The sequence below is a fragment of the Nannobrachium achirus genome (assembly GCF_963921795.1).
Source record: "Nannobrachium achirus genome assembly, chromosome: 2".
NCBI classification, from domain to species: Eukaryota; Metazoa; Chordata; class Actinopteri; order Myctophiformes; family Myctophidae; genus Nannobrachium; species Nannobrachium achirus.
Genome location: NC_137811.1, coordinates 65,629,490 through 65,654,049, shown reverse-complemented (window position 1 = coordinate 65,654,049; position 24,560 = coordinate 65,629,490). Strand labels below are relative to the sequence as shown.

The 24,560-nt window shown below is 44.2% G+C and overlaps 1 protein-coding gene across 1 annotated transcript; it reads right to left on the bottom strand.

The window, feature by feature from the left end:
* Positions 1 to 728: 728 nt before the first annotated feature.
* On the bottom strand, positions 729 to 22,802 carry sphk2 (sphingosine kinase 2). Its single transcript, XM_080748383.1, has 7 exons — positions 21,257 to 22,802; positions 15,110 to 15,259; positions 12,899 to 12,993; positions 12,242 to 12,357; positions 9,452 to 9,655; positions 7,531 to 9,100; positions 729 to 5,224 (listed from the first exon to the last, which is right to left on the bottom strand). The coding sequence occupies exons 1-7, from the start codon at positions 21,711 to 21,713 to the stop codon at positions 5,162 to 5,164; spliced, it is 2,655 nt and encodes an 884-aa protein (XP_080604509.1). The 5' UTR covers positions 21,714 to 22,802; the 3' UTR covers positions 729 to 5,161.
* Positions 22,803 to 24,560: the final 1,758 nt, after the last annotated feature.

The window sequence follows — 24,560 nt, the reverse complement described above, 5'->3', positions numbered from 1 at the left end:
ACACCAGGGGTCTTCAACGTTTTCAGGCCAAGGACACCTTAACTGAGAGATGAAGCAGACAACCTTATCGTAGATTCCATACAGTTTCATTGTTTGACGGCACAATCATCAGTGTATTTTGGATTCATGTCAATATGTGTTTTCTGATATTTAACCACTTGAACCGTCAATACTTAATAAACTTGACCTTTCACTCTGTACTTAGACGGCTCGTTTTCCCCTCTACACCAAACCTCTTTGCCGAAAATAGCCGATCAACAAGCTCACAACGCCTCGCAACGAGATCTGCTATTTTTGGGTAAAGTTCTCAGAATATGGACGCTAGGGTTCAAGTATAAAAAAGGCGAAAAAAGGTTTCTACCACACAAAGATTTGGAGGACCCCCTGTAGTATCTCTGTGGACCCCCTAGGGGTCCCGGGCCACCTGTTGAAGACCCCTAATCTACACAACATGAGGAGTTGTTGGGAGGTAAAAAAAAAAAAACACAGCAGAGGATTTTGTTCGAGGACTTTTTCCAAGTTAAATTTATTCAAAACCATATATAACTATGAACTGTACATTATATACGTATATTATATTTCATCCGTTTTAGTAAATAATTACAATTTCCATACAGACAGTTGACTATTAGACAAGACATTTTACTGGCACTATCAATAAAAGGGAGGGCGTTTGTCAAACACCCCCCCAACCCCCCCCCTCCCTTCCCGAACATTGTCATATCAAATTGCTTTAAAACATTGTGGTCCAATAATGCAGGGCTAAAGAGAATGTCCAGCAGGTTTTCAGTCATCATCACATCTCTTAAAACTGAGAGTAAACAGGTTGTTTTTTTTTTTTTTGCAATAAATGAATTCAAATCTCTTGCATTTTGTAATGATAGCCGTCTAGATCAGAAATTCTCTGCTCTGCTTTTTTTATGTGCTAAAAGTACAGTGGAATTACTGGAGAGTAGTCTGCCTACAGCACACCAAGAAAATAAAAAGTAAAATGTTGACTTTTCAAGGCCATAGTGTAGATTAAATATGCCACACTGGAAGGTGTAAGAACACAACGGTATTTGTCCAAGACCTGACCAGAATAAGCCTGATTTATACTTGCGCACCGGTTTTGCACACACAAAATAGATACGTTCTAAGAAGGGATGTCTGATATTATCGTCCGGCCGATATTAGCACAAATATTAATATTGCAAAACATCGGTATTGGTAAAAAATATATATATATCTTTTTTCTTTGACAGGATTCTTACTGTATGGTCGTTAGGGGTGTGCCAAAGTGTTACAGTGGTTCTCAAAGTGGGGTTTGGGGACTCTCAGGGATCCTTGGGGTCTAGGGGGTCCCCAGCTAAATGTTAGTCAGGAACCAAATGGGACCGATATGGGTCTGTAAATCTAGAGTGTACAAATGGAACCAAATGGACCCTTATGGGTCTGTAAATCTAGAGTGTACAAAAGGAACCAAATGGGCCATTACAGGTCTGTAACTCTTAGTATACAAATAGAACCACTCTTACACTCTTAATATAATTTTATAATATAAATAGGGGTCCCGGCGATATATACATGGCATTAAATGGGGGTCAGTAGCCTAATGCATTTCAAACTGCGAGTCCTTGAAATTCAAATGGTTGAGAATCACTGCTAGATAGCTAGATATTATACTAGCATATACCGGTATCGGTTAATAACGGTATTGGAAATTAAGAGTTGGATATTATCGGTTATCGGTTCTGGGTAAAAAAAAAGTCAATATCGGACATCCCTAGTTCTAAGTGTACACTGCTTCCAATGGTGACTGCTACATGGTTCCCCAGCACCTGCTATGCCGTGTGCACATCAGCGCTTTGTAAGCTTCCTTGTAGATCTTTTATTTTTGCATGCAACACTGGCACGCATGTGACGCAACCAAATATAAATCAGGCTCTTGTTGGTGCTGGGGGATGGAACTGGATAAAAAAAAAACACAGTATTTTGTTATTGAATGATACCTACAAATAAGCATCTGGTTCATCGTTGGGTCTGACCAAGCACATAAGCAGAATACTTTTTAATTCCAGAAATGTACAAAGACTCGGCCGATATGCAAGCGTACAGTTTCTAGTAGGGTAGCTACAGCACGCACAGCACACCATTTTAGATTCAACAGGAGCAGATACATTGATATTTTTCCTGCCACATAGCCAGTATAACAGTTATGCAACATCTGAACACGAGTCTTTGAGATGGCTATTCCATTACGTTCTAATTTTATGTACTGTATAAACGTACTGGGAGGAAAACTGCTTTTATTTTGAGTTATAATAGCGGAATTTAAGAGCTGCCAACAGATTCAGAATAAATCAGTGAATCCTACCCGTTAAAACTTGTGCAGACTAATTCAGTGCCCCCCCCTCCTCCTATACTAGGTCATATCATGTGATTCATTTCATATAAACCAGAAATCATTATCCTAGTGCTCTGGTATAGTTCTACTTCTTATTGTTTCACAGTAGGCTAAAGTCTGCAGTGTTAGTTGAACTCTGAGGGCCCAATTTTGCGCGGCGGCGTCTTATGCCCTATAACTAATTTACTAACTTATTAAGCATTTTTACCATTTTGAAAAACATTTGAAAACAGTGAAAATAGCCGATCTACAGCTCATTTGAACTTGTAGATCTATTAGGCCATTTTCATTATTTTAAAATGTTTTTCAAGGTAAAATAAAAGGCCCAATAAGATATAAGGCATAAGACGCTGCGCAAAATAGGGCTCTTGAGAGTGTAAAAACAGACCCAGAGTTAACCACTTTCAACCTGGCGCCCCTATTTTATCATTATAGGCAAAGATCAAAACTTCGAAATAATGCTGAACCACTTAAGCCCTGTATAATTAATCATAAAACAAATAGCGAAACTAGCGAATCTTAATAAGCTCACAGTGCATTGCGACACGTTCTGAGCTTTAAGATCTGCTATTTTTTTTTAAACTTTTAACACAATCCTTTGATTAATTAGTTCCGTAGTTAAAGAACATTTTATTAATGCATTTTGTTGCTCCATGCTGTTTTGTTGTTTTATCATCGCTAGGGGGAAATAGAATTGTGTAAATTGTTTCATCCCTTAGTAAATTATTCCCTTTAGTTATTTAAATGTTCCCCTTAAATCAACATTAACATGGCCAACATAGGGAGGGACTCCAGGTCTATGTGGTTAAATTAGCACTCAGGATTTTGTGGTCCATCTAAACATCTAAAAACCCATGCTAGTGTTGCCGCGTTCTGCTTTGCTCCAAAACAAACTAAAATATCCACTATAACTGTCATCATACATTTACAACAGAGGTAAAAAAAAAAAAAGAATCTCCCGAATTACACTTCCCAAGGCAGATTACGAGAGAGGAAGTGACCATTTCTGGAGTCAAATAAAAAGGAGAACTAGCAGTGAGGGGTCATTGGTTGTGAAGATTCTAGAACATTTCTCAAAAAAAGTGAGCCAGCCTCTAAAACCACTAACAAGAGAAGCTTCGCTTTTCTCAGGCAATATTTTAAACGTTCGATAATGTCTCAGTTATACATCCGATATCAACATTAACATCATCAACATCATGCATCCATTTTCCAAGAAAAACAGGCAGATTATACAAAAAAAAAATAAAGACAAACTTGTAATGGTCACTGTTCAACAGTTCCATTGATCCGACAACTGTATTAACCCTGAAAAGATTGATCCTTCAGTGTTGCTCTAACGTGACTGGCATTTTCATGAGGAAAAAACAAAACAAAACAAGAATTGTCTCGGGTGCTTCCCTTTAACCACTTAAACCCTATAAACTTAGACTTAACGGAGTCCCCCAGGGGTCTACAGTAGGTCCCCTCCTTGTGTCCCTCTACAGTCACAAAGTATCTAGATGATCTACAAACTCACCAGAGCTTTTAGATCAGCTATTTTCATAGGATTCAAGTGGTTTCTAACCCCCTGTCTTTGTCGACTGACAGAGACATAGTGCTGGACAGTATAGAGTAGTGTTGCAGTGATATAATGTTACGGTGACTCTACCCTACTTCTATCAGTTCATATAACAAAGTCTTTGCTCTTCTGGGACGGACGGACGGACGGATGCACACCGAAGTGCAGCGTGGCGATCTGTTGAGCAAAGCCATTTTTAGACTTCTTAGTGTATGTACCCAAGAACAAAAGGACAAAGTCTCATCGATTGTATTGTCCCAGTGTTGGATAAGGCATTTCATTCCAGGGGACGGAGGAGTTCGATTTTATTCTTTTTTTAAAGGACAACTTCAGGGTTCACATTTTAGATAGTCATTAGTCATTCTATCGTTTTAATGATTTTGATTTGCATGCAAGTGGCTAAATGTGTATTTTTAGACACAGTAAGCCCATTCCCAAGATGCACCACAATATTTCATGGGCAGATGTGACTTATGGGGACCGATGTAAACAGTAACAAACCATTGAACAACCATTGAAATCTAAATACTAAAATGGCTAAAACAATAGAAAGCAGTAAATGAAAACATTTGAACACTCATCTTTTCTTTTCTCCAATTACAATCTAAAATATGAACCCTTGTTGGAAAAAACAAACAAACGAAGTTGTCCTTTAAATGACCAAGATCGACTAACATAAAAGTCATTGTCCGAGAACAGCTTTCTCAAGACTCAGTTCGGGTCATCTGGGACTCACTGTAAGGCATAATAAACATCAGGTAGTGCTTCCTCGGCATGCGTGCATACTAGAATGTATGCATCCAACACATGCGCTGCAAACTGAAAACAAACAAAAAAACTAACAATTCCATTAACATTCACTTGTTCTTCCCTCTTGGTATCCTCTGGGACTGGGCTGGCTTTTATCATCCCCCCCCCAATGCGTCATGGGGGTGGGGGGGTGGGGGGGGGCCTATGTGTGAAAGCTCATGGTAATGCGACAGCTGTGCAATGAGGCGCTGTTTGTTTTTCTATTTTCTCCCATCCATTTTCAGATTCACTATTAAATCCCTACGTTCATGTCTCAGGCGGTGGCGGGTGATCCCTTTTCATTAAAAACCACACTGCAATCCAGGCTGCCCCCCTCCCCCTCCCTGCAGAGATACCAACAGATATTACATCATTCAGGAGAGTGCTGCATCCATCAGCAGGTCGTTTCTCAGCAAATCCCCCCGTCAGAATCTGGTAATCTGCTCCCCGGGGTCACCGACGATCAGGCGCGCCATGGAGGGATGAACCTGTGGGGTGGGGGTGGGGGTTGGGGTGGGGGTGGGGGTGGGATGGGGGAAAAAGCAAACATTAATTCAGCAACAGCAACGATATGCTCCCATTTCAAGTGATTAACAATTTGCCTAGCATCCATATTCTGCATAAAGAAATAGCAGATCTACAAGCGCACAACGCCTGATGCAATGACATTTGGTGTAGTACGGACCTAACTCAGGTCCAGTTTTCCCAAGTCTAAAGAGTATTATACACATGTTTAACACTTGCACGCAGTGGTGTCGCACCAAATTCTGGGCCCTGTGACCCCCCCCCCCCCCCCCTAGTGACGCCCCTGCTTGCACGTGCAGACATCTCTCAGGCTGAGTGTTATAAATGTAAGAGACAGCTTTTTAGCGTCCCTCAGGGAGCCTGAATTAAAAATGGTTCCCGTTCTCGTCTCACTGGATTACATAATATTTAAAAACAGACTGCGGCAGCTCAGATATCTGACAAGCCTCACAAATGTATTTCTGATTCAATTTGAATCTTATCTGTCGGGTGGAAACCTCATATGTCCAAAACCGTTACTTTTCAGGATTAAAATTCAAAAGTATTAAAAGCAGCAGACATACAAGCTCAAAAGGTAATCGATAAAAATAAAGAATTCAATACAAGCCGCTAGATTGGCTATCCGTTGCACTACGAAGTGGTTAAACAACATACTAATCGATTTAGTTTATTATAAAAGATAATTCCCCAAATGTTTTGCGTCGATTCGTTTAATCGAGAAGCACGTTTTTCTCTACCTGTATTTCTTTATATAATCAAAAAAGTAATTGACAACATTAATAATAATTAATAAACGGGATAGAAAGCGCTTAACACAGCATTAAATATAATCTCTATAGGATAATCGCCATGTAAATAAATGAATATTTGCACCCCTATTCTAATTCATATCTTTTCTTGTCACCAACAGTAAGAATGCTGAGTGGGAGATGAGGGAGACATTGTAGGAGACGGACAGTAAGAAAGCTGAGAAAGAGAACATGTAGGAGGGACGGGAGAGTGTTTTTTGCAGTCTTTCAGTCCGAGTGTATCAAAAAAGCAACTGGGTTAAGGCAGCGGAAGCTTGTGATTGGCTGCGCGGAGGTGCACCTAAACCTAACCTCAGTAAAACTAACGTTGGTGAATGCTAACCTGCTGACGCTGGTGAATGCTAACCTGGGGAATGCTAAACTGGTCTGACCAACAGTGCTTAACCCAGTAGCTTTTTTTGATACACTCGGACTGAAAGACATGTAAAAAACACTCTCCCAAGGAAGGACAGATAGAGGAAAGCTGAAAAGGACAAAGTGTAGGAGAGACAGACAGTAGGAAAGCTGAGAAGAAGAAAGTGTTGGAGAGAGAGAGCGGTAAAGCCAAGGAGGAGAAAGTATGGGGGAGAGAGAGAAGGAAAGCTGAGAGGGAAGAGTGCAGGAGAGACAGAAGAGATAAACCCCAGGTGAAATTTTACAGTGTGCCCACAGCAGTACATTCAGCATGAGTGACCCTAGCAGGGCTCAAACTCACATCAGTCAAAGGCTCTGCTCAACTACACAGCACCAGAACGGTGTAGTCTATGAACTCAGTCGGGTGAAGATTTCAAGCAATACCGACATAAAAACAACAGCACTCACAAGTAGTCTTTTAAGCTTTTAATCCAACAGCAGCAGAAGCAGTCGCTGACAACGCCAAAAGCCAATAGGACGAAAAACGCATTGTTTTTTGTAACTGCCGCTCTGTTGCATTAAAAGCTTAAAAGACTACTAAAGACTATTAATGTTATTGCGAGTGCAGTTGTTTTCAAACTCCTCATATCCTAATGACCAAAGTAGCCCTAAAGAGTTTAATGAGCACAAGGAAACATCTTGGAAGTAGGGATGGGCGATATGAAAATTTCATATCACGATTATTGTGACAAAAGAAAATGTTGTCACAATATCACGATTTACGATATTATCGTGATAATCAAAATCCATTATCCTGGGGCGGAAAATCCTGTCAAAAAATTGCAGATCTACAAGCCCACAAGGTCACAATGATCTTGTAGATCGGCTATTTTTCGGCAAAGACATTTGATAGAGTGAAAAAAAGACTATATCAAGTGCCTGTTTATAAAAGTACCTTTTACCAATAGAGGGTTTAAGTGGTACCGGATATGCAGCTCGGCAAATAAAAGGTGAATTGATCCCAGTGCATGACAGAAGACGAAATCACCATAAATTAAATCTGTTTTTCATCACGATAAACGATAATATCGCTTATCGTCCCATCCCTACGTGGAAGTGTCTCTGACCTGTGCTTGGAGTGGTCCGTAGGGCACCAGCTCTCCGTCCACGGTCAGCGTCCCCCGCGTGGACAGCGGCTGCAGCCTGAAGGCCCTGCAGGAGATGTGGCTGACGTAGGGCGAGCTCAGGGTGTGGTGGGTCCCCCGCTCCATGGCGAAGAACAGCCGCAGCAGCGTGGCCCTGGAGATCCCCGCGCGCACGAACGTGAGGTGGATCAGGCCGTCGTCGAAGCGCGCCTGGGGCGCGGCGTGGAGGTCCGCCCCCAGGTGGGTCTGGTAGAGGGCCAGCACCAGGACAAAGTCCCCCTCGATGGTCACCCAGTCTCGGGTGGGGAGTGGCTGGTCGAGGGGGGGCAGCAGGTCGTCCCGGGGGGAGTTCGCCGGCAGGCCACAGACAAACGGGCGGCTGCCGAGGGGCCCGGCCGGCTCGGCGAGGTCAAAGCTGAACGAGGAGGCCGGCAGGCGGAACGTGGGCGACGGGGAGGTGGAGCCCGGCGTGTTGGGGCGCGGGGCGAGGTACGAGGAGCGGGGCGAGGCGCAGGAGGGCGACGACGGCGGGGTGGGCGAGAGGGACAGGGAGGGCAGCTTGGAGGGCAGGGTGTTGGAGTGGGGGTGCTGGAGGAGGGAGAGGGGCCTGGGGCGCACAGTGTTCTGGTTCTGGTCCAGCTTCTTGGGTTTGTAGGAGAAGGGAGAGTGGCGGAAGGGAGAGGAGATGGTGAGGGATCGTTCCCTATCCATGGGGTAGGGGTCCTTGGGGTAGTACGTGCCGTTCAGACCCGTGTCTTCCTGGCCGTACGGTCCAGACTCGGCGTCGGCGTCCTGGCTGAGTGCGAGTGGCTGGCTGAATAGAGTGTTGGCTATCTGGCTGGAAGGGGCCGAGTTCTTCCTCAGCGCCTGCCTGGCCTCCTGCAGGTTGTCTGGGTAACACTCCTCCTCCTGGTCCCTGTCCTCCCCTTGCTTTCCCAGCTCCCTTGCCTGCACAGTGGCCTCTCCTTCTGTGGAGCCGCTGCTACCCCCATCCCTCACCCTCCCCCCTTCCTCCTCCTCCTCCTCATCCTCCTCCATCTCACTCGAGTCCTGCTCCACCCGACCCTCGTCCTCCCTCTCCTCCAGGCTCCCTTCCATCCTCCTCCCGTCCCTTTTGTTCGCCTCCGAGCCTGCGGCCGGCCTCTCCTCCCCGTCCTCCATGCCCGTCATCATCATCTCCGCCTCCCCCTCGCGCTCCCTGTCTTCTGCCAGGCTGCTGGCCCGGACCACACCTGCGCCTTTCCCACCCCGGGCTCGCCGTCGCCTGCGTTCCCTCTCCCTTTGCCTCTCCAGCTCGCGCTCCCGCTCTCCCTCGCCGCGGCGGAGGCTCAGCTGTTCGCTGATGCCCATGTCAGAGCAGGTCCGGTGGATGGGCGTTCGGCAGTAGCCCTCCAGGCCCTCTGTGATGCTGCGGGACAGGGGCCGTCTGGGCGGGGGCGACGAGGTAACGATGTCAGGGGGCAGGTAGGACAGGCGGCCCTTGTAGGAGCGCAGGGACGCAATGCGCACCAGAGTGCCCAGAGTGAAGCGGGCCGAGCCCAAGCCCCGATACCTGCAAGGGAAAGTTGAGGGACATTCATGAAGCTGTATTTTACCAGACATCCAGAACGTTATGTTTATTCACTGGGAAGAAGACTCTGCATTGAGGATCCAGTTTGACAATCGTTCAGTCCTTAAAATGTGTGGAATAACATAAGTAGGCACCACACATGGTGCATCCATTAAATATTTTAATGACTAGATTTTAAGAAATGATCAAGAACTTAGCAAAATTAAGCTCCAGTTACAAATACTACCTCCTACTCTCTCAAATGCATCTCTCCCTCTCAAACACACACACACACCCCTCTTTCTCATACCGCGGCCTGTCTCCAGTCCCAACCTCCGCCCCACACAAACACACCTCTCACTCTCGATGTCCACGTCGGACACAAAGCCCCAGGCCACGGACAGGAAGGAAAACAGTCGTCGGGAGGTGGGTCCGCGGCCGTGATGCGAGGGGTCGGGGCTGGTTGTCACTGACACCAGGTCCATGGGGCGGACCCCGCCGCGACAAAGCAGGAAGCAGCAGTTGAGGAGGAGTGGCTCGCGAAGGCACATGTCATAACTGAGGAACAACAGAACAAACTGTGAAAGTGCACACCATTGCCCGGAATGCCCGCAGATACAGATAAAAGCTGGGCCTCTACAGACAACAGCCCAAGACAGAGTCCTTTCTCTATCTCTTTACAGATATACTTACGGTCAGATAACTAGATCAGAGATAAAGAAAACCTGCTTGTTTTCTCTTTGCCGAGGACACGAGACAGCCCAACAGATTTAAGTTAAAGGATGTGTGGTTCATTCTGCAAATATTCATTACTCTGCGTCCAGAATAAAATATTGGCACTTAGGCAACCAGTGTGTGTGGCCACTTTATTGTCTCTTGAAGATTATCATTTGGATCCTTCCGTTGTGGCCCAGCACCACTACAAAGACCTTGCGACTGCTGCGTAGCACAGTGTTATTCTGCAAATAACGCCCACAAGAAACCTAAACATATTTTGAGACCCCCCCCCCCCCCCCCCCGTCCCGTCTCAAAATATGTATAGCTTGTAAATCTGCTATTTTTTTAATAGCTAAAGCATAAAATAATGGTTAAATGGGTTCAAGTCTTATCGTGTCACGGATGCATTCCAGGTCTGAATGGGTTAACCCAGTGGTTCTCAACATGTGGGTCGGGAACCCCAGGGAGGTCCCCAAATCATTTTGGTGGGTCCCCAGATGATTGTGCAACATTGTTTTCTCACTCAACAGTAAACAAACCAACATAAGGTTTAAGTGTATAGAGGGTATCTGCACATTTCTAAAGTGACAATTTAAGGCGTTGAGAACCACTGGGTTAACCACTAGGTCAGCGGCGACCCAGCTTGTTGTCATCGAGAGGAAGTGACCACTTATGTAAGTTCTACAATTACACTATCACGGTGCAATCACTTAACAGCGATATCAACATCAAACTTATCTGTGTTGTGTGTGTGTGTGGAGGGGTCTATCTAGAGTCCTAAGGTCAGCACTGATTAAACCCTCCACATCTTCACAGAGTGGCTATTTATCTTGATCCAGGCTGACAAATGTATAAACGGCTTGACAAATTCACTGTTCCACATGACTCAGCTGATATTATACACAAGTCTCATCACACCGTTGATAATCAACCTAGTTTTACAGCAGCTGTTGGGTCAGATAAGTTCACAGCCTATAAGTTCGATAAGTTCACGGCCTATAAGTTCGATATAAACATACTGTATATATATATCTTTTTATTTTGTTAACTCACGACTATGACTTGAAACAGCAGAGTCAAACTACAATATCCATCAGTAAATCATGGAATAATGTTTTCTTTTCACTATCCTTGATGATTTAGAATATCCCAGGAAACTTATCCTAGTTTTGCGTAGGTGGGATAAGAGCTTACCCGGATTATTGTTAACACATTGACCGCCATTTTAACATACCTCCGTACTCCCACCTGCCATTCGTCTCCATAGACTTCCATGTAATTGGGTGTGCACGGATCATGCACACCCATGCCTAGATAATGCACCACGTGTGTCCACATTGCTCACAGCTTTCAAACAAAAAAATCCGAATGGAAATCCGTTCAGGCATTCATGAGATAACAGCCACTATGTTTAACAAAGATGGCTGCCAAAATGGCTGCCATGCTTGAAAGATGGGGTTGCTATGGGGGTTAAACATGCAATTTCGCGATTGCTATCATGCCTACTCCATTTTTGGGGGTCAATTTTTTTTTTTTTTTTTAACTTTTTTTTTTTTTTTTTTTTTTTTATTCTCGGGACTGGCGGGGAAAGACATTGGAATAATCTCGGGACTATCGGGCCTGGCAGGGAATGAGTTAATAGGACACAGGATTTATAAGCGGCAACGCAAACACAGAATACTTGGATGATGTGAATATGGAGGGCAAATTGGTTGTAGATAGATCAAAATCAAATACACAATTTTTTACCAAATAAAAATCGATAGTGACGATTTATTCCCCCCCCCCCCCCCCCCCTTTTGGAAGTATAAATAGGGAAAATGCACCATATGATGATATTGCAATCATTAAAACCCCAGAAGATATAGTCTGATATCACCATATCAATATTGCCCAGAACTAACCACTATTGCTACCTTGTTTGGTTTTCTGTCCCATCTGGGACCACCATAACAATGTTGTGTGTGGGTGCAGAATTCCCATAGCAGCGTGATTTGTGTCTTTGCATTGACTTTGTACGTAATCACACCGTGAGAAATTCCATGTGTGGATTCACTGCGGGCCCCCCCCCATGAATGTTCTTCATGGGGGGAGGGGGGGGACCCCCATCTCAAAATATTTAGTTCCAGGGACCCCCCAGAAGCAAAATCTGAGTATAACGTACTGAAATAACGTATATTCAAAGATTTGCACATATTCAAAGATTTGCACACTTTCTCACGACTTTTCAAAAATAGCAGATCTGCACACTCGCAGCGCGGCACTTGTTGCCGCGCTGTGAGCTTGTAGATCTGCTATTTTTCAATAGCTTAAGTATCAAAATAATTAAGGCCCCCTCCTCCACCTTGGGCCCTAGTAACTCAGTCCCACTTTTCCCCATCCCTTGTGACGCCCCTGGTGAAGCGACGTGCAGAGAGGAGCTCTTACCCAGCATGGTGGTTGATGGCACCGGCCAGGGCGTTTCCGGAGCCACAGGGAAGGATGCCCACCGGGGTCTTTATTGCCTGTTCCCAGTCCGGACGCTCCATCAGGCCATTGATGACCTGCACACACGTAGGGGAGGGAAATATGGTGATAAATATCGTTGAGACGACACAATACTCCACGAAATGCCTTATCAGAGATTTCGTATATACCGTGATACAATGAGGGAGCCTTATAAAAAAAAAACTCCTGTTGAATTAATACAGAGATTCACTGCAGAATCCATGTAAACCTGCATTTTGGTCTAAATCAGCAGTTCTCAAACTTTAAAATGTCATGGACTCCCCTTATACAAATGAAACCAAAAAGGACCCTTACGGGTCCATTTGTACTGTCAGAGTTACATACTTTTTTGTATTTGTATACTGTCAGAGTTACAATCTTGTAAGGGTCAAATTTAGACCTCCCAAAAGGAACCCACAGAGTCCCTGGACCCCACTTTGAGGATAATTACTTGGGGGTATTTTGATTATCGCGATAATATCGTAAATCGCGATTTCTTTGGTCACAATAACAGTGATATGAAATTTTCATATCGTCCCATCCCATTGTATTAATAGTAATACAAGCAAGCAAACACACAGTCCCTTGGAGACCCACCTCATGCAGCAGGCCGTCTCCAGAGACGATGATGATGCCGTCCCACTCCGACAGGCGCACCTCTCTGATGAGCTCCCTGGCGTGGTTCTGGCGCTCTGGGAGCACAACACAGCACAAACATCAAGCACTTGTTTCAACACATACATGGGAGTCAACAACTAGGGATGGAGCTCGAAACACTAGCCTGTTACATACTGTACACGATAACACATTTAGTGAGTACCCGGTATCAATAAGCTTTGGGCTTATCAAGCCTGTTATCGAGCATATAGCATCCCAAGACATCATGTTTAAACAATCAAGACAAGAGGCGATAAAGATATTATTACAGTACTATTCATATTATAAAGCCATTTAACATTTATTGCACATGAATAAATGGTTGTTATAATGATAAGCAAAATATATTTTTGTTTTGTTAATTGTCATCTTCATAAATGTTGGTCAGCCACAAACTCACAGTCACAACAACTGGCCAATAATAAAAGATACTAGTCATGATCAGAATTTGTCGTCTCACATCTTTCCACAAAATATTAGAAAACGTTCAATTTGTGGACATGAAAGTGTATTTCTTGGTTTGAAAAAAGACATGTGGTCTGAAAAGATACATGTTCTGGGGTCTATTTATTGCCCATTTGTCAGCATTTTGAAATGTATGAAATAACATGAGAGCCCAGCATTTACTGCTAAGGCCGATGAATAAACCTGCTGGCATGACATCCCGCGACGTCTCCCCCCAAAATGAATAAATAATAAATAGCTAAAATAGTATTATCTACAATCTATTGTAGATATATTTACTATTTTCACTATTTGTTATGCGAAGATGTATGAAGCTTTAAGCGGTTATCTGTCAGGTTGCAGCTGATTTTGGTGTGTGTGTGTGTCTGTGTGTGTGTGTGTGTGTGTGTGTGTGTGTGTGTGTGTGTGTGTGTGTGTGTGTGTGTGTGTGTGTGTGTGTGTGTGTGTGTGTGTGTGTTTTTGGTATGAGTCTGAATCCAAATCTGTTCAGGAAGGCAACGATAATCCAATGGAAACTGATATTTCTTCGACACTAAGTTGATCATTATTTGGTAGGTAAAAAGCTACCACTTGTCTGTGCATCAGCCATCATTTTTTTCAAATGGATGTGATTGTGGATGGCCACAAAATATAGTGATTTGATTCTGCCCAGTCACTGCATGCGTCACTGAAGAGTCATTCTGCAGCTCTGCCTCGGTGGATCAAATTGGGCAAAACAAGATGGATGTTTGACACTAGAGTGTAAACACACCCACGGCTCCCCTTCCTCCCTGGGAATCATTATTTTTTTGACAGTATGGAAGTGTACCCTCAATCACCCTGGCACTCAAACTTTCTCACAAACAAAACTTGATGTATGACAGTGAGTGTGTGTGAATAAGTGTGTGTGTGTGTGTGTGTGTGTGTGTGTGTGTGTGTGTGTGTGTGTGTGTGTGTGTGTGTGTGTGTGTGTGTGTGTGTGTGTGTGTGTGTGTGTGTGTGTGCGCGCGTGCGTGTGCATGTATGAGATCTGTCTAGATCAAGGGTCTTCAACAGGGGGTCCGGGACCCCTAGGGGGTCCTCAGAGTTACTACAGGGGGTCCTCCAAATCTTTATGTAATAGAAACCTTTTTATATTAACCACTTGAACACTAGCGTCCACATTCTGATGACTTTGGCCAAAAATGGCAGATCTACATGCTCACAACACCTCGCAGAGCGAGGCGTTTTGAGCTTGTAGATCGGCTATTTTCGGCAAAGAGGTTTGGTGTAGAGGGGAAAAGGAGCAGACTTAATATAAATACAGAGTGAAAGGTGAAGTTTATTAGGTATTGATGGTTCAAGTGGTTAAATGAATGAATCCAAAATACACTGAAGATTGCGATGAAACTACCGGTATATGGAATCTATGAAAAGGTTGTGGGGGTCCCTGCTTCATCTCTCTCTCAACTAAGGGGTCCTTGGCCTGAAAAAGTTGAAAAACCTGGTCTTGTAGCTAATGTTGCGGTGTGTGTGTGTGTGTGTGTGTGTGTGTGTGTGTGTGTGTGTGTGTGTGTGTGTGTGTGTGCGTGTGCATGCGTGCGTGCGTGCGTGCGTGCTACCTGTCTGGATCAGGTTGTAACTGATGTTGCAGGGTGTGTGTGTGTGTGTGTGTGTGTGTGTGTGTGTGTGTGTGTGTGTGTGCGTGCGTGCGTGCGTGCGTGCTACCTGTCTGGATCAGGTTGTAGCTGATGTTCGCCTCTCTGATCATCGGCAGGATGTGCGTCTGACACCACTGCATCGCCTGGCCCCGCCCACTGAAAGGGTTGACCAATAGCATCAGTCGTCGGGGTCGAGGTAGCAGACTTCGTGTGAATTCTGAAATGCAAAATATATTTGTCCATTACATAACGCATGTGGTGTGAGAAGAACTGGATTCTAAGCAAAGGGCTGGGCATAATCAGCAACACACTGCATTGGCAAAGGAAAGCTACCGATGAGGTAAGCTAAACTATAATTATGGCTGGGGAATATCTAATTATGGCCGGGAAGCATTTAAAATACTTCTACACTAGAGGCAGATTTCTACAAACACAACGTAATATATTCATATATTACTGAAAATAGGGCCGAACAAAACATGGCGGTATGTTGTAAATGTGTGTGTTTAACCCATTTAGAACGGGTACACATTTTGTGTATCATTATTTTATGCTTTAACTATTGAAAAATAGCAGATATACAAGCTCACAGCGCGGCACCGAGTGCCGCGCTGCGAGCTCGTAGATCTGCTATTTTTGAAAAGTCGTGAACATTAGAATTTTGACCCGATTCTATAAGTGTCTTTTGAATCCTTCTAATTCTAGGCCTAAATGGGTTAAGGACAATTACAGGAAATACAACAATTTGGAGGCATGTCAAGTACAGTATGGATGTTTAGTGGACGAGCATTGTCATTACACTGCTAAGACTCATCAACCTCTCTAGGGGGCCTTTTCCACCAAAAGAACCTTGGTTTCAAGAACCAGTGCCGTTCAACTTTCTTGGAACCTTGGTGTGTTCTTGCGAACCGGCCGCGAACCGGCTTGCGTTTCCACCAGATCGAACCAGAGGAACCAAGGATTTTGTGGTTCCCGTTCCGAAACAACTTTTACGGTTCGGAACCAACTCGGTTCTCAGTGGAAAAGCTCACCTCTGGTTCATCCCATAGGCGGGAGAAAGAACCCGAACCGGTTCTTTGCCGGTGGAAAAGCGCCCTAGCTGTCGTTACAGAGTTCCCTCGGCCTGGGACCTCTGGCACTAGGGCTGTCACGATTATGACCTTTTACATGACGATTAATTGTCACTCAAATAATTGCGATTAACGATTTAATTGCGTTTTTGTCGTTGACAATTACATTTCTGTTTGGCTTGTAGGCTTTGAAGTTGCACATGGCAGATATGACACATAACCTAAATATACAAAGAAACGACTGACATGTTTGACAACTTTATACGTAAAAAAAGAACATTGATAGTGGAAATAGCCGATCAACAAGCTCACAACGTGTCGCATCATGAAAATGTTTGAACATATATGAACATTTTTCAACATGTAAACGATTATGACGATTATGACGAAATAACTGCAATTATGTCAAATAACTGCGATTAGACAATGATGTAATCATTGTGACTGGCCTATCTGGCACATCCAAGTTCAATCCTGCTTGTTCATGTCATAGGATCTGCCTCCTGCTGTGCATTGCTGCTGCTCTTCAGGATGCAGCGTCTATGAATCATTTACATTCAGGTAGGATACTCAAGAAGACAAAGATAGCACACAGTACCCAGGTGTGGGGAAACCAGATGAGCCATCACTGAGAGTGCCAGAGAGAGGTGCGTATCCAATATCTATCAGTCATTATTAACCACATGAACCCTAGTTCGCCGATTGGTAACATGTCATTGGTTTGACCTCCCTTTGGTTAGACTACCTCAGGGGTCGGCAACCCAAAATGTTGTCTGGAGCCGCAAAAATTATAAAAGCTTTATATATCGTCGTTGTTGGGTGGAAACCTTGTGTGTCCAAAACTTCGTTTTATATTTAGCATTTAAAACATTAACTAAACTATTAACTAAACTAAACTAACTAACATTAACTAAACAGATCTACAAGCACATAACGCCTCGCGGTGCGAGGCATTATGTGCTTGTAGATCGGCTGTTTTCACTACTTTTGTGCGTCAGTCTTGTATGATGAAGCAGGGCTTTACTTTGCGAAAAAAACATACACATTTGAAACTTGGAGATACAAGGTTTCTGCCCGACAGTGACGATAAAATATACATTTTTGAAAAAGCTCCAGGGAGCCACTAGGGTGGCGCTAAAGAGCCGCATGCGGCTCTAGAGCCGCGGGTTGCTGACCCCCGGACTACCTAAACCTAACCTCAGTAAAGCTATGTCTAAACCTACCCCTAACCCTAAACCCTAAGTCTAACCAAATAGAGGTCTAACCAAGGGGCAGTCCCCCGCCGATTCTGGGCAGATCGTAGGCAAACATTTTGTGAACATAGCCAATCTACAAGTTCGTCACATTGTGTCACAACGCGATGCATTGTGAGCTTGTATGGATCCCTGGTAGACCCCAGGTTTTACCCATTAAGACCTGAAGCCAGTTCTACAAATGCCTTCTATATCAGCAGTTTTCACACTGTTCAAAGATTGTGAATCTGCTGCTCTCGAATAGCTAACGCTAAAATCTAAAATGACAGATGCTTTCCCGATTTTAATGGGTTAAGTGGTTATGACACTATTCAGACTCGACAAGATGGGGGCGGGGGGGTTCACAAATGCAGTATTCTTTTAGCTACAGATGCATCACACCCTAGTAAGTGTGACTAGGGGAAGCGATGGGAATCGCTGTCAGTGTTGTTGAAGATGCTAACGAAAGGCACTTCTTGAATGGATTTGACTTGGCTCCTTATCGTGGCTCTGGAGCATGAAAAACAAATATTTAGACGTGCCGTCTTAATTTTTCAATAAGATGGTGTACAATACGTAAACACAGTTTTGTGCAGATGACAGAAAAATTAAATCACGGTGTACAATCTCACAAAGGCTAGATGCCGGTGTTGTTTGCACCTCCGGGACACTGATTGATTTGGCTTGGCCATGCCCCCAAATTCCTGTTTGTGTGTAAATCGTGATTTTTGAGCGGTGGTCACGCCGCTCCTATACGTGGCCGTGTGTGTAGAGGTACGTGTATGTGGGTGGGTGCGTCCGTGGGTGGGTGCGTCCGTATGTAGCCTCAAGCCTGTGTAGTACCTTTTCTGACCACACATGTTAAGGGAGGGGCGCTGTTTTCAGGCCAGGCCAGACCAGGCACACACACACACGCACACACACACACACACACACACACACACACACACACAGGGGGGAAGGGGGGGGGGGGGGGGGTTGGTGGGTAAACCACCGCTCAGTTCACACGGGTGTGATTTTTTAATATAGCGCCTTTATCCAGAGTGCTTTGTGCATTAAACGGCGGGGGAAACCCTGCAAGCCACCAACTTGCTCATCATGAGCAGTTAGGCGTGAAGTGCCTTGCTCAATTACAATTACACAAACCAACTCGGGGGTCGCCGGGGATCAAAATAGGAACCTTTCCGATTCCCAAGTAGCCCGCTCTACCTCCTGAGTCACTGTCGCCCCAAAGTCTCAAAGAATGCCGGGCGGGAGATCAAACGGCACTCTTTCGCTCAATCACACATACAGGAACATCGCGGAAGGAAGTGGGCGTGCAAAGCGGTGGACGCCATGTCAGGCAGTACCGTGACAGAGTGGAGGTGTGACAGGGACGAGAAGAAGACGAAAGGCTCTTAAGAAAGGGGACAAATTGCCGATAAAGGGCAGGCTGTTATCAGCTGCACGCGGATGTGCATGGCAGCCTGCTACGGAGGAGCAACAGATAGAGCCAGGGGGATCAGGGAGAGGTAGAGGAGTGGGCATAGGAAGGAGGAAGTAGACAGGAAGAAAACGCAGACGGGGTCGGGCAGTCGGATGTGCCTGGAGTAAATAGAACCATGGGAGTGGTGAGAAAGGTGAGGCCTACGCACGGACAAGAGGGGTAGACACTACAGTGGTATCTGTCCGTCTGTTTATTGGAGGGGTAGGAGGGGTAGGAAATGGCAGCTCTGACCCACCCTCTCTGTCTCTACACTGGACACTCAGTCATACAATGAATGATACAGACCATAATGTGTGCAGGACAGATAACAACCCAGATGGATGGAGAAAAAGAGAGAGAATTGGTTAAATGTTAGATAGGGTAAGTTGGAAAATCAATGTGCCTGATCCAAAACCAAACGGATTAACTCCCAATAGAGGCTTGGAAATTGGAATAAGTATGACTTCCTGTTGGCTGTTGGGAGAAACATCACTTTCTTGGTCAGGCAGCAATACCAGCTGGCAGATTCACCAGCATTCGTCGGCACAGGGAGGCAAACTGGAGACAGAAAGTTCGATGGAATGCATGGAAGTCATTGACTTCCATCAATGAGCTGGGTGGACAGGCTTATGGATAAACTATCTTTTAATGATTGCGGCTCTTGTTAAATTATCAGTTCAGGAAAATAAAAGACCTAGAACCCTTCCTGACTGGGCTGTCCATCCTGCCAGAGCAAATAGTGTCAGAAACGTACTCTGTGCTATTTAGATGCCTCAATAAAATGAAAGTGTGCACATAAAAAAAGGACATTAGAAAAAACAACGAAATATGCCTTTTATTTTCCTGAACCGATTATCTGACAAAGATCATTAAGAAGTGTTTTTTTTTCTATGGGTTGGGTACAGCCGGCTCTCATTGACTGCATTCCATTGGAAACGTCAATGGATCTCCAGTTTGTCTTTCAGTGCATCTATGGTGTCTACGATGGCATATATGTGGCATGTTTCCTCTTAATTTACATATCCTTCTTGAACAACATGAACACTAGCATCCCTATAGGGCTTAGGGCATGTCATAATAGGTGAACTTTTGGTATAAATAGGTGAACGTTCTCTGAAGCTCATGAGTCACAACGCCTCAAAAAGCAGCAGGTTATTTATGGGCTTGTATATTAGCTATTTTCGGCAAAGAGATTTGGTGTAAAGGGGAAAAAAAAGGAGGGGACTACAGTATATATCGATCTGTGGGCCGCACTGGTCAATGAAGCATATAGGGTTAAAATGATTAATAAGAAAAATGATTAATAAGAAATGATTAATAACAAAATGACCCCCCAGCGGAATCAATAAAGGTCTACTGTAGCTTTTTTAAACACTGCTGTATTTATACGACCATCTTGGCCACATGAAGGCTCTTTAGAAAGCAGGTCGCCCAGTAGCAAACATGAACCAGACACCTGGATCAACCTGGTTACCTGAGGTAACCGACCTCATTTGCCTTCAAGTACACAGTACCAGAGATTCATTCATGTAACAAGACGATGATTGTCAGAGTGACTCCTGTTAGTGCCGCTATACATTAAACACTGTTAGCAAAGCAAGCTGACTGCAGTCAAGAGACACGTTGATTGAACGTCATCAATGTGAAAACAATTCTGTTCACCAAATAAATAACTATTACAGGCATTGACACTTGCCCACCTGCCCCCGGCAGGTAAATAAAACCTTCGGGCAGGTGGAGTTTGCTTTCAGGTTGCCCGACCAGGCAAGTGCTAGTTTGAAAGGGGACACAACTGTCTATCCACAACTTTCCAACATCCCATTGTGCATTGCGCAGAAGTTGCACGGAGCTTCCGGCGCTGCAGCCGAAGTGTGATCTACAAGCTCACAACGGTTGCATCTGCGACGCGGCGTGATTGTATGTCTGCTGTTAACCAGAAGTGGTGCAAAATATTCTCCAGTAAATTCCTGCGGAAAGAGGTGGATAAACACAGTACGAGATATCTGTCTAAACACCTGAACCTGGCCAAAGCGCTCTGTCTTCTGGTCTGTGGAATGTGGAAAAGCACTGTTAACCTATAATGTAATGTGCTGTTTTCACTGTTGCTACACTTAAAAATATAAAATAGGTGTGAACCCATAGTCATATTCAATTATAACTATGTAGGTATTTTGATCAAGATTGAGATATGACATTTTTAAAGTGTTACATTTAACTTATCATTTTCTAATGGGCAATTTACTTTTCGGGCAAGTGGGCTTGACCATTGGGCAAGTAGAAAATTATCTGTACTTGTCCGACGGGCAAGTGCCTCTGAGACCTTAGTGTCAACCCCTGCTATTATCACGGTCCCAAATATCATGTAATTAGGATTAACATTTCTGTCAAAGGCACTGAGCTTCACAAAAGGGGACTAACATACATGCATATACAGTATGTACACTCACCCGTTTCAGGATTTACGACCACGCCCCTCAGCAGACACTGCACCGCCAGGGACCACTTCTCTGCCTCTGGCCTGCTCTCGGCCAGGTAGGCCCTGACCTGCCGGCGTCTGGACACCCCTTTCCTCTTCTTGCCAGGGGGGTACCAGTACAGAACCAGCAACGGGGGCGCGGGTGCCCGGGGGCAGCTGGAGCCGGCCAGCTCCGACAGGGGCATCAGCAAGCGGGCCTCTTTACCGGGTCGCGGCGACAGGCGCTGAATGTGGATGTGCGTGTGGGTGAGGGTCAGGGCATAGTTGGAGACGGGTGCCGTGGTGGGGGAGGCAGCCGGTGAGGGCCCGCCGGGGCTGTTGGGACAGCTGTTGCCGTTGCTGTTAGTGCCCGAGCCCCAGTCTGCAAACTGGCTGTGGAGCAGGGCCTCTGCCGGGGATGGCACAGGACTCGGCTCTGGGGATCGCATGGTGGCTTGCTTTTGGTTTAGCGAAGGAAGAGAGCTTGGATGGCTGTTAAGAGGTTTCTGCTAACAAGCGGACGGCAGCCGTTTCAAAGGAGTCTTGGAGGAGTAAATTGCGCAAGCTCTTTAAAGATTGAGAAACCCCTAAAAAATGTGTCAGTCAGTCGATATTAAACATCATCCCTGAATCGTCCTTGAAAATCATTCTTCAGTGCTTGTATTCAAGAAATAGTGTCCAAGACAAAAAACTATTTGTAGCCATTGGCTTATTGATCTGGGAAACAAAACAACAGCTTCCAGTTGAAGGTGCTTCTGTTTTATCCTGCAATTCCATTAAGTGCAGCTTATTGACAGCCAGTCCTTATGTCTTATTCATAAAGCTCCCGTCTAATCAGAGACAGTTTGGTCTAAAGTGCCACCAGTTCATACAGTCTCTCAGCACTATCCAGTGACAAATGATGGAGAGCACTTCAGAAACACCTGATCCCAGGCCAACAGGACTCAACTCTTCCAGTAGGTCAATTAAAGAGTGTTCACACAAAGATCACTTAAGTACAAATAATGATACGTTTAAATTAACAGTTCAAAAGCGCTCACTGTAGTTAAGAACGGCCACGCGACATCAATACAGACTTTTTAAATAAAGCACAACATAAAGGGACGATACGGAAACAATTAGGTTGCACGTAAAAACTGATTCACTGATTAAGACAAAAACATAAAAACACACCTTGCTCTGACAAGGAGGCTACGTAGATTTCACACTTCTTTAAAAAATATTGGTGTGGAATATTTTGTGTGCTGGGCTGCTGGCCCAAAATAATGATTTAATGCTACAGATAATAATACGTGTGCCCGTAACTTGAGATACACGGAGTGAACAGCAGGCAGTGCGACACAGATGCAGTCTTTATCCAAAATTAATACCCTTGCTTCATTCTAGAATTTGTTCCTCGTAGCAGGAGGGTGAACGACACCAGACAAGTAAACAGTTGACGAACATAACAAAACAAAAGAATAATACATAAAAAATACAAAATAAAGAACGGTCCAGACGGTTCCCTGTGTTAAGTCATGGCGATGTCCTGCTGGAGACAAACCTCATGTTCCCTCCCATAGATGTGTGTTCCTGTACAGGGGATAGGAAGGAGATAAACCATTAAACAGGCATTGCTACTAACTTACCTACCATTGGTGGTTCAAATAGTACAGACAAATCAAGCGCATCATGGCACCCAACTCATCCATTCTACCATATAATAAGAAGGCATGATAAATAATCCATTTAAAAAGTCGATCTCAGATTCATATTGCTAACCTGTGTTTGAGTCGTCTATTAAGCATCTATGACATATGACTCCAACTTTGGGCATGGTTTCAGCCCATCCAGAGCCCCTTTGAATTAACATTATTAAGTTAAGTTTGATTATTTAAAAGGAGTAGTTCAACCCCGAAATGACTTTTTTTTCTATTGATTACTCATATCATGCCATGGAGACTTGATTCAATAATATTTGCAGAAAAAACGTCATTTGGGGGGTGAACTACTCCTTTAAATAAGTATAAGGTCCACTGGTTTATGATATCTCCGGACACACAGAGAGCCACGGGCCACGGCCCACGCCATAGAAAAATGAATGACAATTTCTACAGATACTTAATTGAATTTGTTCTGGGATTTAGCAGAAGCTGAACCTACAAGAGCACTCATGGAATAAGCCACAGCTGCAGTCCTGGATCACATACATCAACTTTACCAGCAACCAGCAGTAAGCAAGAGGCATTGTGGCTAGAGAATAGCATTCATCAGAAATGGAAGTAGGACAATAAAAGTCCTCCTGATATGTGGGACAGATTGTACAAGGAGGGTGAGGCAAGCGGAGCGACAAGATCTCCATTTATCCGATACGAACTTTAACCTCAGTCGTGACTGACTGATGAAAGCCACAATGACTCAGAATCACACATCCTCAAGCAGCCTTGGCTGAGGCAGCACATCGTTTTGGGATGAGAGGTTACAGGAACAGAAGAGATTTTCTTCTCTGATTTGCCAGGGGACCTACAACACACACTGTCTTTTACAATTTGCACCCTGAATTGAGATTATACAGATTGCTGGCCTTGACACTTCAACTTGACAGTTATTGTTCTAACGATTAACGCCTTAAGCCTTATATTGATGAAATAAATAGTCCTTTTATTATTTATTATTTATATTTTCTTTGCCCGGGTTAATGTGGTTAAAATATATTATTTATGATACCTTTCCAAACAGTTAGAATAAGTAGGCTACAATTGGTCTGAAGTTTGATGGCAGTTACTAATTTGACAGCTCTAGGCTTTAAGTTTAAAAACACTTGGTTTCTTGGGTCATATTTTCATAATAACAGTATAATTTAATGTGTAGCTCAGCAAGCATATCACCCAGTGACTTTTGTAGATTATCCCTTTTATCCAGTTATCTATTTATGTAATACAGTTGATACTAATCAACTGTACTAAGTAACTAAGTTAAATAGTACACTAGATATTTCACTCAACAGGATTCATTTAAAATTCTGTCTCAACTGAACTTGTGTGTTCCGTTTACATTTGTAGCTGAAATTATCCATACATATTGCAACTGTATTGATTACTTTTAAAGCACAACTTCATGGTCTGGCTTCTATCATATCAGAATCCTTCATCTTCCAAAGTCCAGGGTGAAGACTAAAGGTGAGGCTTTGGAATGACTAAACGTTGTTATTATTAGATCAGGGAGCTGTAATAATTATTTCAGTCACTCAAAAGCGCCAGACTAAAGGTTCCGAATCCTGCTGTGAAGTTTTACACGGGCTGGGAGATAAGCAAACT